General features: G+C 42.7%; 3 protein-coding genes across 3 annotated transcripts; all 3 read left to right on the top strand.

The window, feature by feature from the left end:
- Positions 1–1836: 1836 nt before the first annotated feature.
- Positions 1837–5423, top strand: arr3a (arrestin 3a, retinal (X-arrestin); the record flags this gene model as incomplete). The annotated part of the gene is made up of 15 exons (XM_079171877.1): positions 1837–1844; positions 2479–2509; positions 2636–2696; positions 2858–2902; positions 3009–3199; positions 3457–3516; positions 3616–3692; positions 3809–3944; positions 4091–4175; positions 4270–4342; positions 4456–4593; positions 4759–4842; positions 4936–4959; positions 5060–5109; positions 5416–5423. The coding sequence occupies 15 exons, from the start codon at positions 1837–1839 to the stop codon at positions 5421–5423; spliced, it is 1071 nt and encodes a 356-aa protein (XP_079028003.1).
- Positions 5424–7676: 2253 nt separating this feature from the next.
- On the top strand, positions 7677–10266 carry znrd2 (zinc ribbon domain containing 2). Its single transcript, XM_079172383.1, has 4 exons — positions 7677–7720; positions 8158–8309; positions 8433–8517; positions 8681–10266. The coding sequence occupies exons 1-4, from the start codon at positions 7705–7707 to the stop codon at positions 9127–9129; spliced, it is 702 nt and encodes a 233-aa protein (XP_079028509.1). The 5' UTR covers positions 7677–7704; the 3' UTR covers positions 9130–10266.
- A 352-nt stretch (positions 10267–10618) lies between these two features.
- Positions 10619–12943, top strand: fam89b (family with sequence similarity 89 member B). The gene is made up of 2 exons (XM_079171346.1): positions 10619–11116; positions 11522–12943. The coding sequence occupies exons 1-2, from the start codon at positions 10862–10864 to the stop codon at positions 11777–11779; spliced, it is 513 nt and encodes a 170-aa protein (XP_079027472.1). The 5' UTR covers positions 10619–10861; the 3' UTR covers positions 11780–12943.
- The last annotated feature ends 1184 nt before the right edge of the window (positions 12944–14127 follow it).

Genomic DNA, 14127 nt, shown 5'->3' with positions numbered 1-14127 from the left:
AAGCTCCCAGACAACTGAGAAGAGGTAAGACCTGATGAGTGGATGGATGAATATAGCGGTGATACTAATGTTGACGTACAGCTGTTGCCTGTTGATGATTTTCATCTTTGAATAGAATACAGTGATAAGGAAAAATGACATGGCTTCATTCTTGAAGGATAACTAGGGGTTGTGCGAGAAACTTAACCTACTTAAAGATGAAAATCAGTGAGTTTTATTAAACCCTTTGGAGATTTGGTTTTACTCATCCTAATTAAATCCCACTGTGCAGTCTTTCACAGGCCATTTTACAGCGTACGGTTTCCTAAATGAGAGCGTTTCTACAACAAATAAATGTAAATGAGAAAGATATGTAGTTTTTCTAAACGCTTGTGTCAACATAGCAGGCTGCCCTAAGGCTTCAAAGGATGGCAAATGGAGTAGAGAATCAGCAGCCTTAATGGTTGATGGTTGGTTTGCGGGTTAATGCGCTGATTTCCCAGAAATCTTCTGCACAGCATTGCAACCCTGATGCTGAGCCACAAGTACCTTCTGATGTCAGTCGTAGTGATATAAAAATGTTAATCCTAAAATGTCCCAGTGTGAAATACAGATACGAGACACAGATCCTCAGCTCAGGGGTGAGATCAAGTCGCTTAGATTATCTGTAGCTAACCACCACCAGCTGTAAGGCGGCTGTAGCTCAGTGTTACAGAGACCGTCGAGTAAACAGAAGATCAGCAATCGATCCCGCTTCTCGCTGTCTGCATGTGGAAGTGTCTTTGAGCGAAACACTGAACCACAAGTTACTCCCCGGGCACTTAGCAGCAGCCCGCTGCTCCTAAATGCTGAGGATGGGTGAAAAAGTCAAATTGCATGTACCTGCATGTATATGACCATTGACATAAAGGTTACGTTTTAAGTGTGCTAAACTAATATAACTGGTAATAATATAGTTTTTGATAGTTTTAACAAATACATTATTTAGTTCATTAGTACTAGCTGCAGAGGTCACAGGTGAGCATCTTCTGGATATTTCACTTGAGGGATGCACCTTTGCTGTACCTCTCCGTGTTGCTGAAATGCACATGCAGCCCTTGTTCCTGAATCCACATAGTTGGTTTGGATTGGAAATTACTCCGTAGAGTCTCTTCAGTCTCCATACAATGAATGTACGTAGCGCAGCGATCTCTGTGTTTTTCCTGCACTGTTTTAAAAGTCTTTTAAGCTTCGCGTTGAGGCAGGACAAGTAAATGTGCTGGAAAATATCCAATTAAGCTTTTACTTACTAAGTTCCAAATTACCAAGTTTTTCATAATAGTAATAGTTAATATTAAGTAAAACTCGCAAGGGAATAAGACCAAATAGTCTCAATACAGTAGATGATGCCAGAAATGAATTTGAGAAGAACCTTTATCATTAACGAGCAACAATTAATCAAATGCTTACAGCTCTCTTGACCTTTCTGTAATAATCCTTATTACAGGCTATAGAGAGCTAAAGTTAGGGTCCAAATAAGTCCAGGAATACTACAGCACGTTACTGAAGGGGTTTTATCCTTTTAACTGTCCTTGAATAGTCCAAACAAGCAACAGCTTTGGCACCGCTGGTACGTTTGAGGGGAAACCTTTGTGACATAATCGCGTGCCGTGTAGCTCTTACACGGATGGTGTAATCTAAAAGGATTAACCTTCTGTATCCTCAAAAACAAAACATGAATCTAGTCAGTACAGACACTTGATGAAGGATCAATATCTTAATGACATTATCATCTGACCTCTTACTCATACTATGACCTCCTAATAACCTAAAGTCACTTATTTTGTTTCCTTTCCTTCCAACAGACGACTTGCAGAGATGGCAAAGTAAGTATTGTTTTCCTTTTGTTATTTGCTTTCTGCTCCCCTAAGGTAGTTATCTTCCAAAAAAACAATATAAGTTATTCTTTTTGGAGAGATGGGTTCCTTTTGCTAAAAGGAACTGAAATAATGACATTAATACCTGGGTCAAGCAACCCATAGAATTGTCAAATAGTTTTAAAGTATCTATCGAAGGTTTGTAAAAGCTTAGTCAGTTGACACGTCGGTTCAAATTTGGTCACACGTAATCAGCTATTTAGGAACCCTGCCACACCATTTGTAGCTCCCTCACCGGGGCCAACCTCTCAATCCGGGCACGGTGAGGCAAAGCTGCTCCACATTTAGCTGTTCCTAACTGGATAAAAGGGAATAAAGGATTACTGGCCCTTCTGCTGCTTGCAAAGGAACATACATTACCTTCAGAGTCTCAAACTAATCAATATATTATCTGGACAATGCAGACAGTAACTCAGTTACAATCCCAAGCGTCTTACTATGTTGACTATTCTATTACAAATCTATAGTTCTGCAACTACATTCAACTCTTCATGAATAAGAAATAGTCAAATAATAATAATAACAATACTAATGGAAGACGTACAATATGTTAAAGTGGTGCTTCTCTTCATTTTTTTCACAGGGTTTTCAAGAAGACCAGCAAAGGCGGAGGTGTAAGTTACAGTTGTTAAGTTTTTTCATGAGTTCTTCTCTCGTTTTTAATTATGTCGTGGTTTTGAAATATTTTTCATTAATGGGAAATGAAACACTCAACTGTTTCCTTTCCTTCGGTCTGACAGCTGACCCTGTGCCTGGGGAAGAGAGACTATGTGGACCACGTGGACAAAGTGGACCAAATTGGTACGTTCCTCCTTCAATGCACGTGTGTGTGTGTGTGTGTGTGTGTGTGTGTGTGTGTGTGTGTGTGTGTGTGTGTGTGTGTGTGTGTGTGTGTGTGTGTGTGTGTGTGCTGCATAGAGAGTCTGATAAATATAATACCGTCTGCACTCTTACATCTACAGATGGTGTCGTAAAGCTGGACACAGCAGATTTTGGAGGCCGGAAAGGTAACATCATCAGTAACATTTCAAAGTCCTTAAAGACAATCACTTACCAAATCGTCTCATGGAGATGCAAGTGATGGTAATCAAACAATGAATGATGTGTCCACAGTGTTTGTGCAGCTGGCATGTGCCTTCCGGTACGGTAGCGACGACCTGGATGTGATGGGCCTGTGCTTCAGGAAGGACATCTGGATCACACATGTCCAGATCTACCCAGAGAACCACAAGCCCTCTCTGAGCGAAATGCACGACACCCTGATTAAGAAACTCGGAGACAACACATACCCTTTCAGTTTTGAGGTATGACATCGTGTCCAGATACAAGTGTTACCGCAGCCTGTTGGACCACACATTCTGCCTTTTGTGTTCAGGTTGAAATCAAATGTTTATTTTACTAAATGCACGCAACATGTCATGGACAGTTAATACCGACCAGAAAAGGTTGATTAATGAGTCTGAACTCCCATAACTGACTTCTATTAAGTTGCAATCTCTGAAAATATTCTCCATTCTTTGTGCAAACAGATAAAAGTAACTCTTCTTCTTTGTCTCTCTAGATTCCCAACAACCTGCCGTGCTCCGTCTCTCTGCAGCCTGGGCCAGATGACAAGGGGAAGGTAAACCTCATGCTGATCTGTAAACACCGTCCAGTTGTCCAGTGTGTAAGCAGCCATGCTCGCTGCTATGGTTGCTAACGTTTGATATTTGCTTTGCAGGCTTGTGGTGTCGACTTTGAGGTCAAAGCGTTCCTCGCCAACGACAAGTGCAATCCCGATGAGACGATTGAGAAGAAGTGAGTACGCTTTCATTCTGTCACCATCTCTTTGTATTCATTCATCTTCCAAATGTTTGCCGTACTATTCATGCCTGATTAACATGTTCTCTCCTCTGTCCCATTCTTCCCCACAGGGACACCGCTCGCCTAGTCGTTCGTAAAATCCAGTACGCCCCCTCTCAGGTGGGCGCCGGGCCCAAGGCGGATATCTGCAAGGGCTTCATGATGTCCGACAAGCCTGTTCACCTCGAAGCTTCATTGACGAAAGATGTACAGTAGCAAAACTTAATGGTTTTAAAGTGTTGTGTCTCGGCTCTTCTAGATGTTTGTTATTGCTTCCAGGGTGAGTTTGAATGCGGACTGTGTTTTCCCAACTCCACCACCATTAACTGGTTGTTTCCCGGTTTTGACCACAGCTCTACTTCCACGGTGAATCAATCCCAATCAAAATCAAAATCAACAACGAGACTAACAAAACAGTGAAGAAATTCAGTGTCACCGGTAAGTACCTCTGCTGACAGAAACGCTCCTTATTCAGATTTAATAGGACTGTCAGAGCGCAACATAATAATCTGTTGCCTTCTTCCTCCTTCAGTGGAACAAACCACAGACATCGTCCTCTACTCTGCAGACAAATACAGCAAGTCTGTTTATAACCAAGAGTTTGGGTAGGTGGACAGAAAACTGGGAACCACAGCAAACATCATGTAGCAGAAGCAAAACACCAGCGTGCAGTTTGATGTGTTCATGTATGGGTGTGTTGGTGTTTAATCCTCCGCAGAGAGACCGTGGAGTCCAACAGCACCTACGAGAACACTCTGAACATCACCCCCCTTCTGGCTGACAACAAGGAGAAAAGAGGGCTGGCACTGGACGGACGACTGAAGGATGAGGACACCAACTTGGCCTCCACCACTATGTGAGTGCACAAATGGAACAGACAGGACAACAGCAGGATTTACATGTACTTCGTGGAACTTTTCTGGCATGTAACTCCGTGCCCTGTCTTATAATAGTTTTGAAAAAGACACTTAATTGAATTAAACCTTCTAATCCCACAAATCCTTGTTGTGATTCTCCGTAGGATGCGGTCGAGTGTTGAAAAAGATGTGTTGGGGATCCTGGTTTCCTACAAGATTAAAATTAACCTCATGGTGGCCGGAGGAGGGTGAGTGTCTAATCCCGTTTCAACATTTTTTGGTGTATTTCAAAAGAAAAGAATGAAATGAACTAAAACAAACTCTCTCTTGTCTTCATGTAGCCTGCTGGGCGGCCTCACTTCCAGGTGAGTAAGGTTTATTTACAGTCATATCAAACTGTAAAGCACACGCAGCCAGGGATCATGAATCACCTGTATTGTTCTGATTGGTTGGTTTTCTCTGCAGTGATGTCACAGTGGAGCTGCCGTTGATGCTCATGCACCCCAAACCTGAAGGTATTTCTTTTAATAACTCACACAGACTAACATTATCTTGCTGATGCCAGTGCATCTACTGACTTTTCTTTTCGTCACATCCTTTGTTCTTTCCCTCACATCAACCTGCCTTCCAAACTGAGCAGAGTAAAGGTTGAACATCAGCGTAAGTACCGTCATATGTTTGGGTGGTATCACCTAGAAATCGTATTGTTGAGATGTGTTGTACAAGTTACTAAGCAAGGAGAAGAATTTAGGTGACATTTTGACATTTTCTTCAGGAATTATTGTATTAAATGGTTCTTTTCATGTTCTTTTCTATTACAGTGTCTTGAAACAAATCTCCCCCATAGTCAAGGTGAGGTTCATCTGCAGTAGAGTTCAGTTTAAGTGGATATACATATATTTGTCCCTGCTTTGTTTTCTGTGTGTGCACATGTGTGTTTATACATGGTTATACATTAGGATCCGTCTTTATGACCGCTTATTATCTGTCAAACTATCACGATAACAATTATAGTTAAACTCCCAAGGCATTCAAAATGAATGATTGAGGATTATTTTGCATTATTTAAAAAGTAATTTTCCTATTATGGTAGGCAACAATAAATGCAGTTCAGTGATCATCCATATGGTAATGGTAATGCGTCGTGTTGTATGTGATGGGAAGTGTTCTAGTATTGAGACAATCTCAGGTATTGATTGTGTGTGTCCACATAGTAAATGTGTTTTGAACTTCCCTTTGTGTTTTCTTCTTCCCAGAGAGGACGGTTGAGAAGAAACCCACAGAAAGACAGAAAGACAACGAGGGGAAGTGAAACAAAACAAAGAAGAGGAAAGATGTGACCGGTGAAATAAACCCATACAGCAATAAACAAGCAACTGGAGAGAATGAGCTTTTACAGATGTAACAGTCCCCTCACGGATTCTGTTGTTCTTGTTTTTGTTGTTTAATTATTGTCAATTAGCTATAGAAGTCTTATTCTGTAAAATAGTAAAATAGACCAAATACTTCTGTAGAACCACACATAAAATGGGAACTCTGTTTGAAGCCTGAACAAGCCACTGTGCTTTGGACTACAAAGTCACCTGTTATTTTAGCACTTTTCTCTTTCTTTAAAATGTATCAGATTACCCATCATACAATAAAATTATTGTAAAAACTGAATTGTTGTGGTGTAAGTTGTGTTTATGTTTCTGTCTCTGCTGATTTCATATTACAACACATTGCAGCACTCAACTGGTGTTTGTTTTATTCAGCGGAATGTCAGTGTCAACCCTGTGCTCATTCACTTGAGCCACTAAATGGAAGCAAGGAATACTAGCCTACTGTATACTTCTATTATTATCTTATTCAGTTTCCTGCTTGGAGGGCCATGATGGACGGCAAGTGCATCATCATGACCTGAAAGCCCTCAGCTACATGTGACTCCATGCGGAGGGATTAAGGATGAACTAGTGGAGGCCAAACTTTTTCCATGTCTCTCTCTGAGGAACTGAAAGGTTCATTCTCCTGAACCAAAGGAGACAAGCGGCGTCGAACAGGAGGCAATCAAGAAGCCTCGTCTCTCTCTGTCTCTCTCTCTCTCCCCTCTGCCCACACAGAACAGTGGAGCTGCCTTGCCTTGGGAGAAGGCTGTAGGCCAAAGTCCCCGAACGGGAGGAATCTTTAATTAAGTTTGACTCCATCCCTTTTACCTCAACTTCTTTATTAAAGGACGCTATTTGTTTCATACCAACTGCCTTTGAGTCTCCTGTTTTATTGTGAATCTCGCCTCCACGTCCCCGCGGTTGCCGCACAATACAAATCACAAGCCTTAGAAATAAGGTGCACTATTTATATGGCAGTAGAAATATGATATTCAATTTTCTGAGCGTGTCCATGTGTTGGCTAATAATCAAATATTTATCAATTGCCATTTGGCCTATGGGGGCTTTTATAATATTTGAATAGAATAACTACAATTTCTGCTTTCATTGTGCAATTTTAAATTCAAACTTTTTAAAGTTAAAATATACAGTACTATAATAATTCATAACCAATGTGTTGTAGTGTGTACATCTTCTGTCACATCAGATGGGGTTCTTTAATTACAGAAATAAGATGTATTCAAAAATGGTCCTCAAATTACTCATGTTCAAAAACATCCATAATATGACAAATGTGGCCATAAATGATGTTTCATTAATGAACCCAGACTTCGTTGTTGTCAGCTATATGAGCCATGAGTTTAAAGGTATTATTTTGAAATTAAAAAAGACATTTGGAAAGGAAATAATGTGGTCCAACTCCCTGAAAAGCAATACAAATATATTTCATAATACGTAGTTAATTTGTGATATATATATGCATGTGTTTAATCATACATTTATTTGTCATAATATAAATAAAAGCTGGGATTGTAATTAGAGTCAATCGGCTCAGACATAATACATATTTAGTAAAGAGATTCATTCAAGTAATTAGAGGTTTTTAAATGTCCACTGCGGGAGACTCCAGGAGGGGGCGGTAGTGCGACGTTAAGGAGGCATAACTGCCGTAAACCTCAAAAAAGAAGAAGAAAGAAACTCAGCGACTCTGACGTCATCACGTAGAACGTGCAGCACTGAAGCAACATGGCTCTGAATGGAGGTTTGTGAAGTTATGATCTTATAAGCGAGCGAACTTTGACATTTATCTCGTTTACCCGTGCTACTGACAAATAAGTATTTTTTCGCGCGTGTAGTCATTGATTACCGTGTGTAATTTTATTTTTACTAAAAGTGTTCGTCAGCACCGTATAGACTACGTTAGCCCACGTTAGCCGGGTTGGTTTGCTAGCTAGCTTATCATCATTTTCCAGCAGAGCACTGCGGCAATGCTAAACACGTTTTATAACAACACAACCAAACATCTAAACGTTCTAATAAGTGCAAAAGTCTTGTGGAGTCGAGTTAATACATTTGACAAAGGGCTAACGGACAGACAACATATACACACACAGAAGTGCAAAGTGTGTTATTACAGCAAAAAGCTCTGAATTTTGTGAGTACAGTTGAATGAAATCAACACTTTGTCACTGACCCCAGATGACAAGGATTTCGAGTGGGAGCCTCCAACAGAGTCAGAGATGAAGGTGATCCAGGCTCGCCGGGAGCGACAAGACAAAATCAGCAAGCTGATGGGAGACTACCTGCTCAAAGGATACAGGATGCTGGGAGAGTGCTGTGATGTGTGTGGGGTGAGTCAAGTGGACTTTTACGCTGCGTGTGTGATTTTCTTTATTTTGGTAGCCTCAATAATGTAGAAAAAGATGGAGTCGTTCTATCACGAGTGTTGAAATACGTGTGGTTTGTGTCTCCAGACAATTCTTCTCCAGGACAAACAGCACAAAAACTACTGTGTCTCATGTCAGGAGCTGGACTCTGATGTTGACAAGGACAATCCTGGTACAGACACACACACACACACACACACACACACACACGAGTATTAAATAAACCCGCTGTCTCCTTTCCATCATGGCTGCTCCTCTTGCTTTGGGCCTTTTTGTAAATACTATTTGTGCTTCTTCCCATCTTTCCCCGTCTCCCTTTTCTCCGCTCCCCTCAGCTCTGAATGCACAGGCAGCGTTGTCCCAGGTGAGAGAGAGACAGCTCGCAGCCCAGTCCGCTGCACCGTCCCAGGCCCCAGAACTCAATGGAGGCCCCAGCAGCAGCAGCAGCAATAATCAGGCAAGTGTGTCCGTTCCTCTGCCCAGACCGGAGCACTGTGAGGGGGCTGCAGCAGGGGGAAGAGCTCTCCTGCCTCCGCCTGCTGTCCCTTCTCCTTCAACCCCTGCACCCACCCCTGCCCTGGCGCCTCCTCGCCCCCCAGTAAGTCCACCCGCCCCTGCCCGCTCACCTATGTTGCTAGAAGCTGAGGAGGCTATTCTAGTCAAACTTCGGTGGGCCACTAACCAGCTACAGAGTTCGGCCTCCCTGGAATCGAGTATCCAGCTCTGCAGCCTGATCACCAGCTGTGCCAACTCGCTGCGCAGCCTCAAGGAGCTCAGCCAGTAGCCGCCACGGAAAAGGTTGAAACCCTGGAGCGCTGTTTCTTCTTGCCTCTGTTCTGGAATACTGACTCTGGTTCGCTGCTTCGCGGCATCTCCCTTTTGACTGACTCCCTGCATAGAACTGAATTTGAAATTGGTCGGCAAATGCACTTGATATAAGATTAAAATGTTCACAAGTTGCTCTTGAGTTAGCGTACCCTATATGGCTGGCAGAAATATCATGTTACATTGTTTCCTTAAATGTTTAAGTACACCTGTTTGAACATTTGACTGTTTTTGTCAATATGTAAGTTATGATGTAGTGACAAGAACGGAACATGTCTAAATGCACAATCGTCATTGGTATGAATATAAAACCGTCTGGCCATTAAAACATTTTAAAATAAGACTTAATCTATTATCTACAGTAAAAGACTGCAAACGTAATTCTACAGTTGACTGGCTTTGATTAATCCTAAAAAGGCCTCCACATTGATATCAGGGTAAATGACGACGTCGGTTTTCTGAGAGGTTCAGTCGTATATAAAAAGGGTGTTGGTTCGCAAATTCAAAGAAAAGCTAAAACTCTAGTGCCCAAATGTCTGTATAATTGTGTGTCTGCACACGCAACTGTCTATGCCGACATACAACATACTACTACACTGAGTCATCAATTAAAATGTAAAGTCTGTGAGTGTGTTGTTGAAAACACCAGTCCTCTGATACGAGATGCATTTTTCTATTTACTGTTCGGTCTGGATTCAGATGGATACCCTTGTCTCTGAGTCGCTGGTGACGCAAAGATTGTGAATGTGTGCGGGCAGTTCTGAGGTTTTTATTGTAAATATATTTGATACATGATGATGGTGGTGGTGGTGGTGATGGTCATGTGATGCTCAGATGAAATGGGCGACATTCAGGAGTCAAAGTCATAATTCTTCATTCATTAAAACCATCTCGAGCAAATAAACTGTGCACTGTACGTCAATAGACAGCACTTCATATTAGATAAAAAGCCAGCTTCAGTGTTCAAGTTTTCTAATTCTGCAGTTTGCTTCTTTCCACAAGAGGGCGCCAACATGCTAAACACAATGCCGCAAAGTTTAATTGAAAAACCGCTGTATTTAAACAAGTAGTATTTCAAGTACCAATAAACATGTTCATTACATTTCCGTTTACAACGTGTCCCGTGAATTACAGTTTTATGTTTGTTACAACACAAGTTGCCACAATCACACTGGAAATTAAGTAATTGACACATTTTATTTAATTTACCTGGCTGCCCAACCCTGGTGTTGTGTTGGACAGAATGAGAGTATTTGTTGTGTTTGTGTCTCAGCAGTAAACCAGTTCAATCAAACAATACACAGAGAGACAGTCTCCCTTTACCCCCAAAAAACACACTGTAGCGGGGCGTGGCGCGGACGGGAGGAGCCGTGTGTTTGTGGGGTGGGGTGGGGGGGGGGGTCTGTGTCTGTGAACTCTCCCACACAAAGGCGAGAGGAAACAAAACAAAGCCAGGAACTGGAAGCGTGACAGTAACTTCTAATTCAGTGCCTCTACCGCAAGAAGACAGCGGTGCATTTGCCTTGATTCGCCTTAGAAAAGCCCGTTTCCGACACATTGGACACGGCTTTTGCTGCGGGAGAGAGGAAGACAGCACCTTTGGGTGACGGTAAGACAGCGTTAGACCGTAGGGGTCTCTCCTGAATGCAGAAGCCGTGCGTCTCCTGCTCAGTCAGCTGTGCGGCGTGGCGATGAACGGGAGTCGGTGCATCGCGGCGGGCTGTCCGGCGAGCGGTGTCTTCTCGGTAGACGGGCTGCCGCCGCTGCCCAAAGGCCTGAGCGGGATCCTGAACTCCAGCGGCGGGTCGTGGCGGGACATCGAGAAGGTGCACAGCAAGAGAGCGCGCATCCAGGCCGACATCAGCCGGGGAGGCGGAGACGCGCCGCGCGGTCACGGAAAAACGGGGGGACTGGACGCCGCTTTGGCTCTGCTGCGGAAAGAGATGGTAAGGTGGTCTGCGAGTATCCTACCGTTGTGTGTGTGTGTGTGTGTGTGTGTGTGTGTGTGTGTGTGTGTGTGTGTGTGTGTGTGTGTGTGTGTGTGTGTGTGTGTGTGTGTGTGTGTGTGTGTGTGTGTGTGAATAGCTCACAAATCCAACGTTCTGTGCAAAGAAAACCTGCCCAAATCGCCTGTTTTGCATCACACAAATCTGCACTTATGATTATAAATACATTTCACAAAATTATCAAGCTTCACTCTCTGGCTTTTTCCAATAAAACAAACGAAAAAAAGAATAAGGTTATTTGTTATTTGTTCATACTATTTATGTGGTAGAAGGTGAAAATGAAAGTTCCTCATGTGTGAATAATATTTGGTGTCCAGAACATATTTTGTGTTTTTTGTGTAACAGGTCGGCCTGCGTCAGCTCGACATGTCTCTGCTGTGCCAGCTGTGGTCTCTCCACGAGGCCATCCAGGAATACAAGGGCTACTCGCTCCTGTCCGGGGCCTCGCTCAGCGCTGATAATGGATCCTCTGAGGAGGAGGATGAAGATGAAGAGGAGACAGGAATCCCCTCGCAGCCTCTGTCCTCCTCTTCCTTGCCTCTGCCTCCACCCAACAGCAACTCCAGGGACCAGTGGATCAAAGACTCCTTTCATATTCCCTGATGTAGATACACACACACACACACACACACACACACATGCACCATGCACTGTGCTGTTTTCTCAAAGTTCATGTCTCTTACTGTACCTTTAGGCAACGCTTACACTAGTTTTTATACCATAAATCTTCTGGACGGTTTGTTTTTCTGGCCATGGGCCAATCAAATGACAGCAAATCAATACCTCAGCCGAAATTAAGACCAACTAAAAGAGAAAGAAATCAAGATAGACAAGTGAGACCCGATGTTATCAGCCTTTTGCTCTTCATTGCATAATATTCATGCACATGCTGCTGGCTTGTCAGTGAAATTGAGCATGTGTGAAATATTGAAAATAATTGCTAGGTCTGATTCCACTTTGGATACTATACATGCTTTGTGCTTTGTGTTTGCGGTTTCCTGATCATTTCAGACTTTTTGAAGTCCCTGTTCTGTAAAACAAGCGCGACAATGTTTCCCATCGCACAGTATTTTCTGCCATTTAGTGTCTTGACTGAAGTGTTGTCAATCAATTATCTGTATTGTCTTTAATTCTAGGAGCATTTGAGACAGTATACACATTTTTCATTAGACATAAGTTTCCCGACCTTGATGTTTCCTGTCTACAAAAGAGCTACAAAATGATTGCACGTTACTTCTTTAAAAGTATCTTGGCTGCCTATGAAATGTTAAAATACATTGAAGTTTTTGTAACCTCTGTTTTACGTTGTATGTGCTGCTTCTGTCTCGGCGAGGACACTCCATGTTATCTGGACACCTCTCTTGGTGAAATACAGCTATGTGTACAGCTATTGAAACACATTTTGCTTAGACTTCATCACTCCAAACTCAAAACAAGCCTGAGTAAAAACAAGGCTAATTTTAGGAAATGATTAAACTAAAGGCTAATTCTGGTGGGATTCTACTAGGATGAAGGCATATTAAAACTGTAATTAAATTCTCATAAATAATCTGCTTTTTTCAGTATTATCTGTGGGTAGTGTTCAAATGAAAGCAGCATGTTTTTTGTTTAAGCTCAAACCTTTAGAACTGTACAAAGCATGGGACTATATTCAACTGTGTTGTATGAAGTAAAGTGTCACAGTCTGTCCGGTGGAAACGGTTACACGGTCTTGCTAATGCTCGCATGCTAACTCGTTTTGTTTCTAAATCTTAAAATAAAACTCCAGTGAACACCACAGGCCTGCACAGCATTTCTGTATTTGAATTAAAGGTAATCAGAGGATGATATGGCAAAGCATGACCAACAGGGGACACACTGTCTCTAGTCAGGAGAGCTGCTTCCCTCCTGCAGGCCTCCCTCCTCTGACGGTCATGTCGAAAGCAGCAGAGTGGGGAAAACCATTTGCTGCGTGGAGAGCAGGAATGAAGGGGGAGAGACGTTCGGAGCAGACAGCCTCATGCTGTTCTCTATTTATAATCAACATATGTTGGGGTTATTGTTAGAAACTATCTGCCTGTCTGTCTCTCTGACGTTTGACTGTGTGGGTCCGTCTCTTCGTCACAAAGCATGTCTTCTCACCTGTTTGTCTCTCTTCAAATTTTGTCCTCTTTCTTTCTCTTTTTTTTGTTGTTGTCCATCTATCAGCAAGTGCTGTTCGTGCACTATAGTGAGTGATCATTTGAATAAACGGACACCAGGCTGGAGGTCGGTGTATAGTGGCTGTCAGCAGGGAGCGCTGGAAAGGACTTTAATGTGTTACGCCGTTACAATACGAAGGTCTGTGTTACATGAAAAGTGGAAAATATGTGGACGCACGGTGGACGGGTCTGTTTACTAGGAGGTATGTTGAAAACAGGAAGCCGTACAAACTGCTGGTACTGAGAGCAATAATGCTCCCTCTTTATAATCGACCAACGGTGTAACATTAGAACAACTCTGAGTCATGAGAGAGTTGTTCCCGCTGCTGCTGCCCTCCACCCCAGCTGCCTCTGTCCATCCATCCATCCCTGTTACCCCCCACACCTAAAAATACACTCCTGCTCTCACCGAGGAAAATCCCTGTGCTCTGACCTAGCTTGAACACACACACACACACACACACTGACTGGCCCTCATGGAAACTATTCCTCTGTATTTAACTGGATGAAACACATGTTTCTTGAAAGCGCTGAATGACGCAACCGAAACTCAGGAAGTGCCTTTAGTATGAGCTCAATTCTTATTTTATTATAACGGCAATGGGCTTTATGCATTTCATGCTTAAGTTAAGTTAAGTGAGTTGCATGACAGCTTACAGGGTTACACACCTGCAGTAGATCTGAGTGTGCAGAGCTGATTATGTGAAATAGTCAGATAAGCCCGTTCCAGTGACACAGACAGTCAGGATCAAAGTCTACAGGTATGACTGC

The sequence above is a fragment of the Pholis gunnellus genome (genome assembly GCF_910591455.1).
Source record: "Pholis gunnellus genome assembly, chromosome: 13".
NCBI lineage: Eukaryota > Metazoa > Chordata > Actinopteri > Perciformes > Pholidae > Pholis > Pholis gunnellus.
This window is presented reverse-complemented; position numbering and strand designations above follow the sequence as displayed.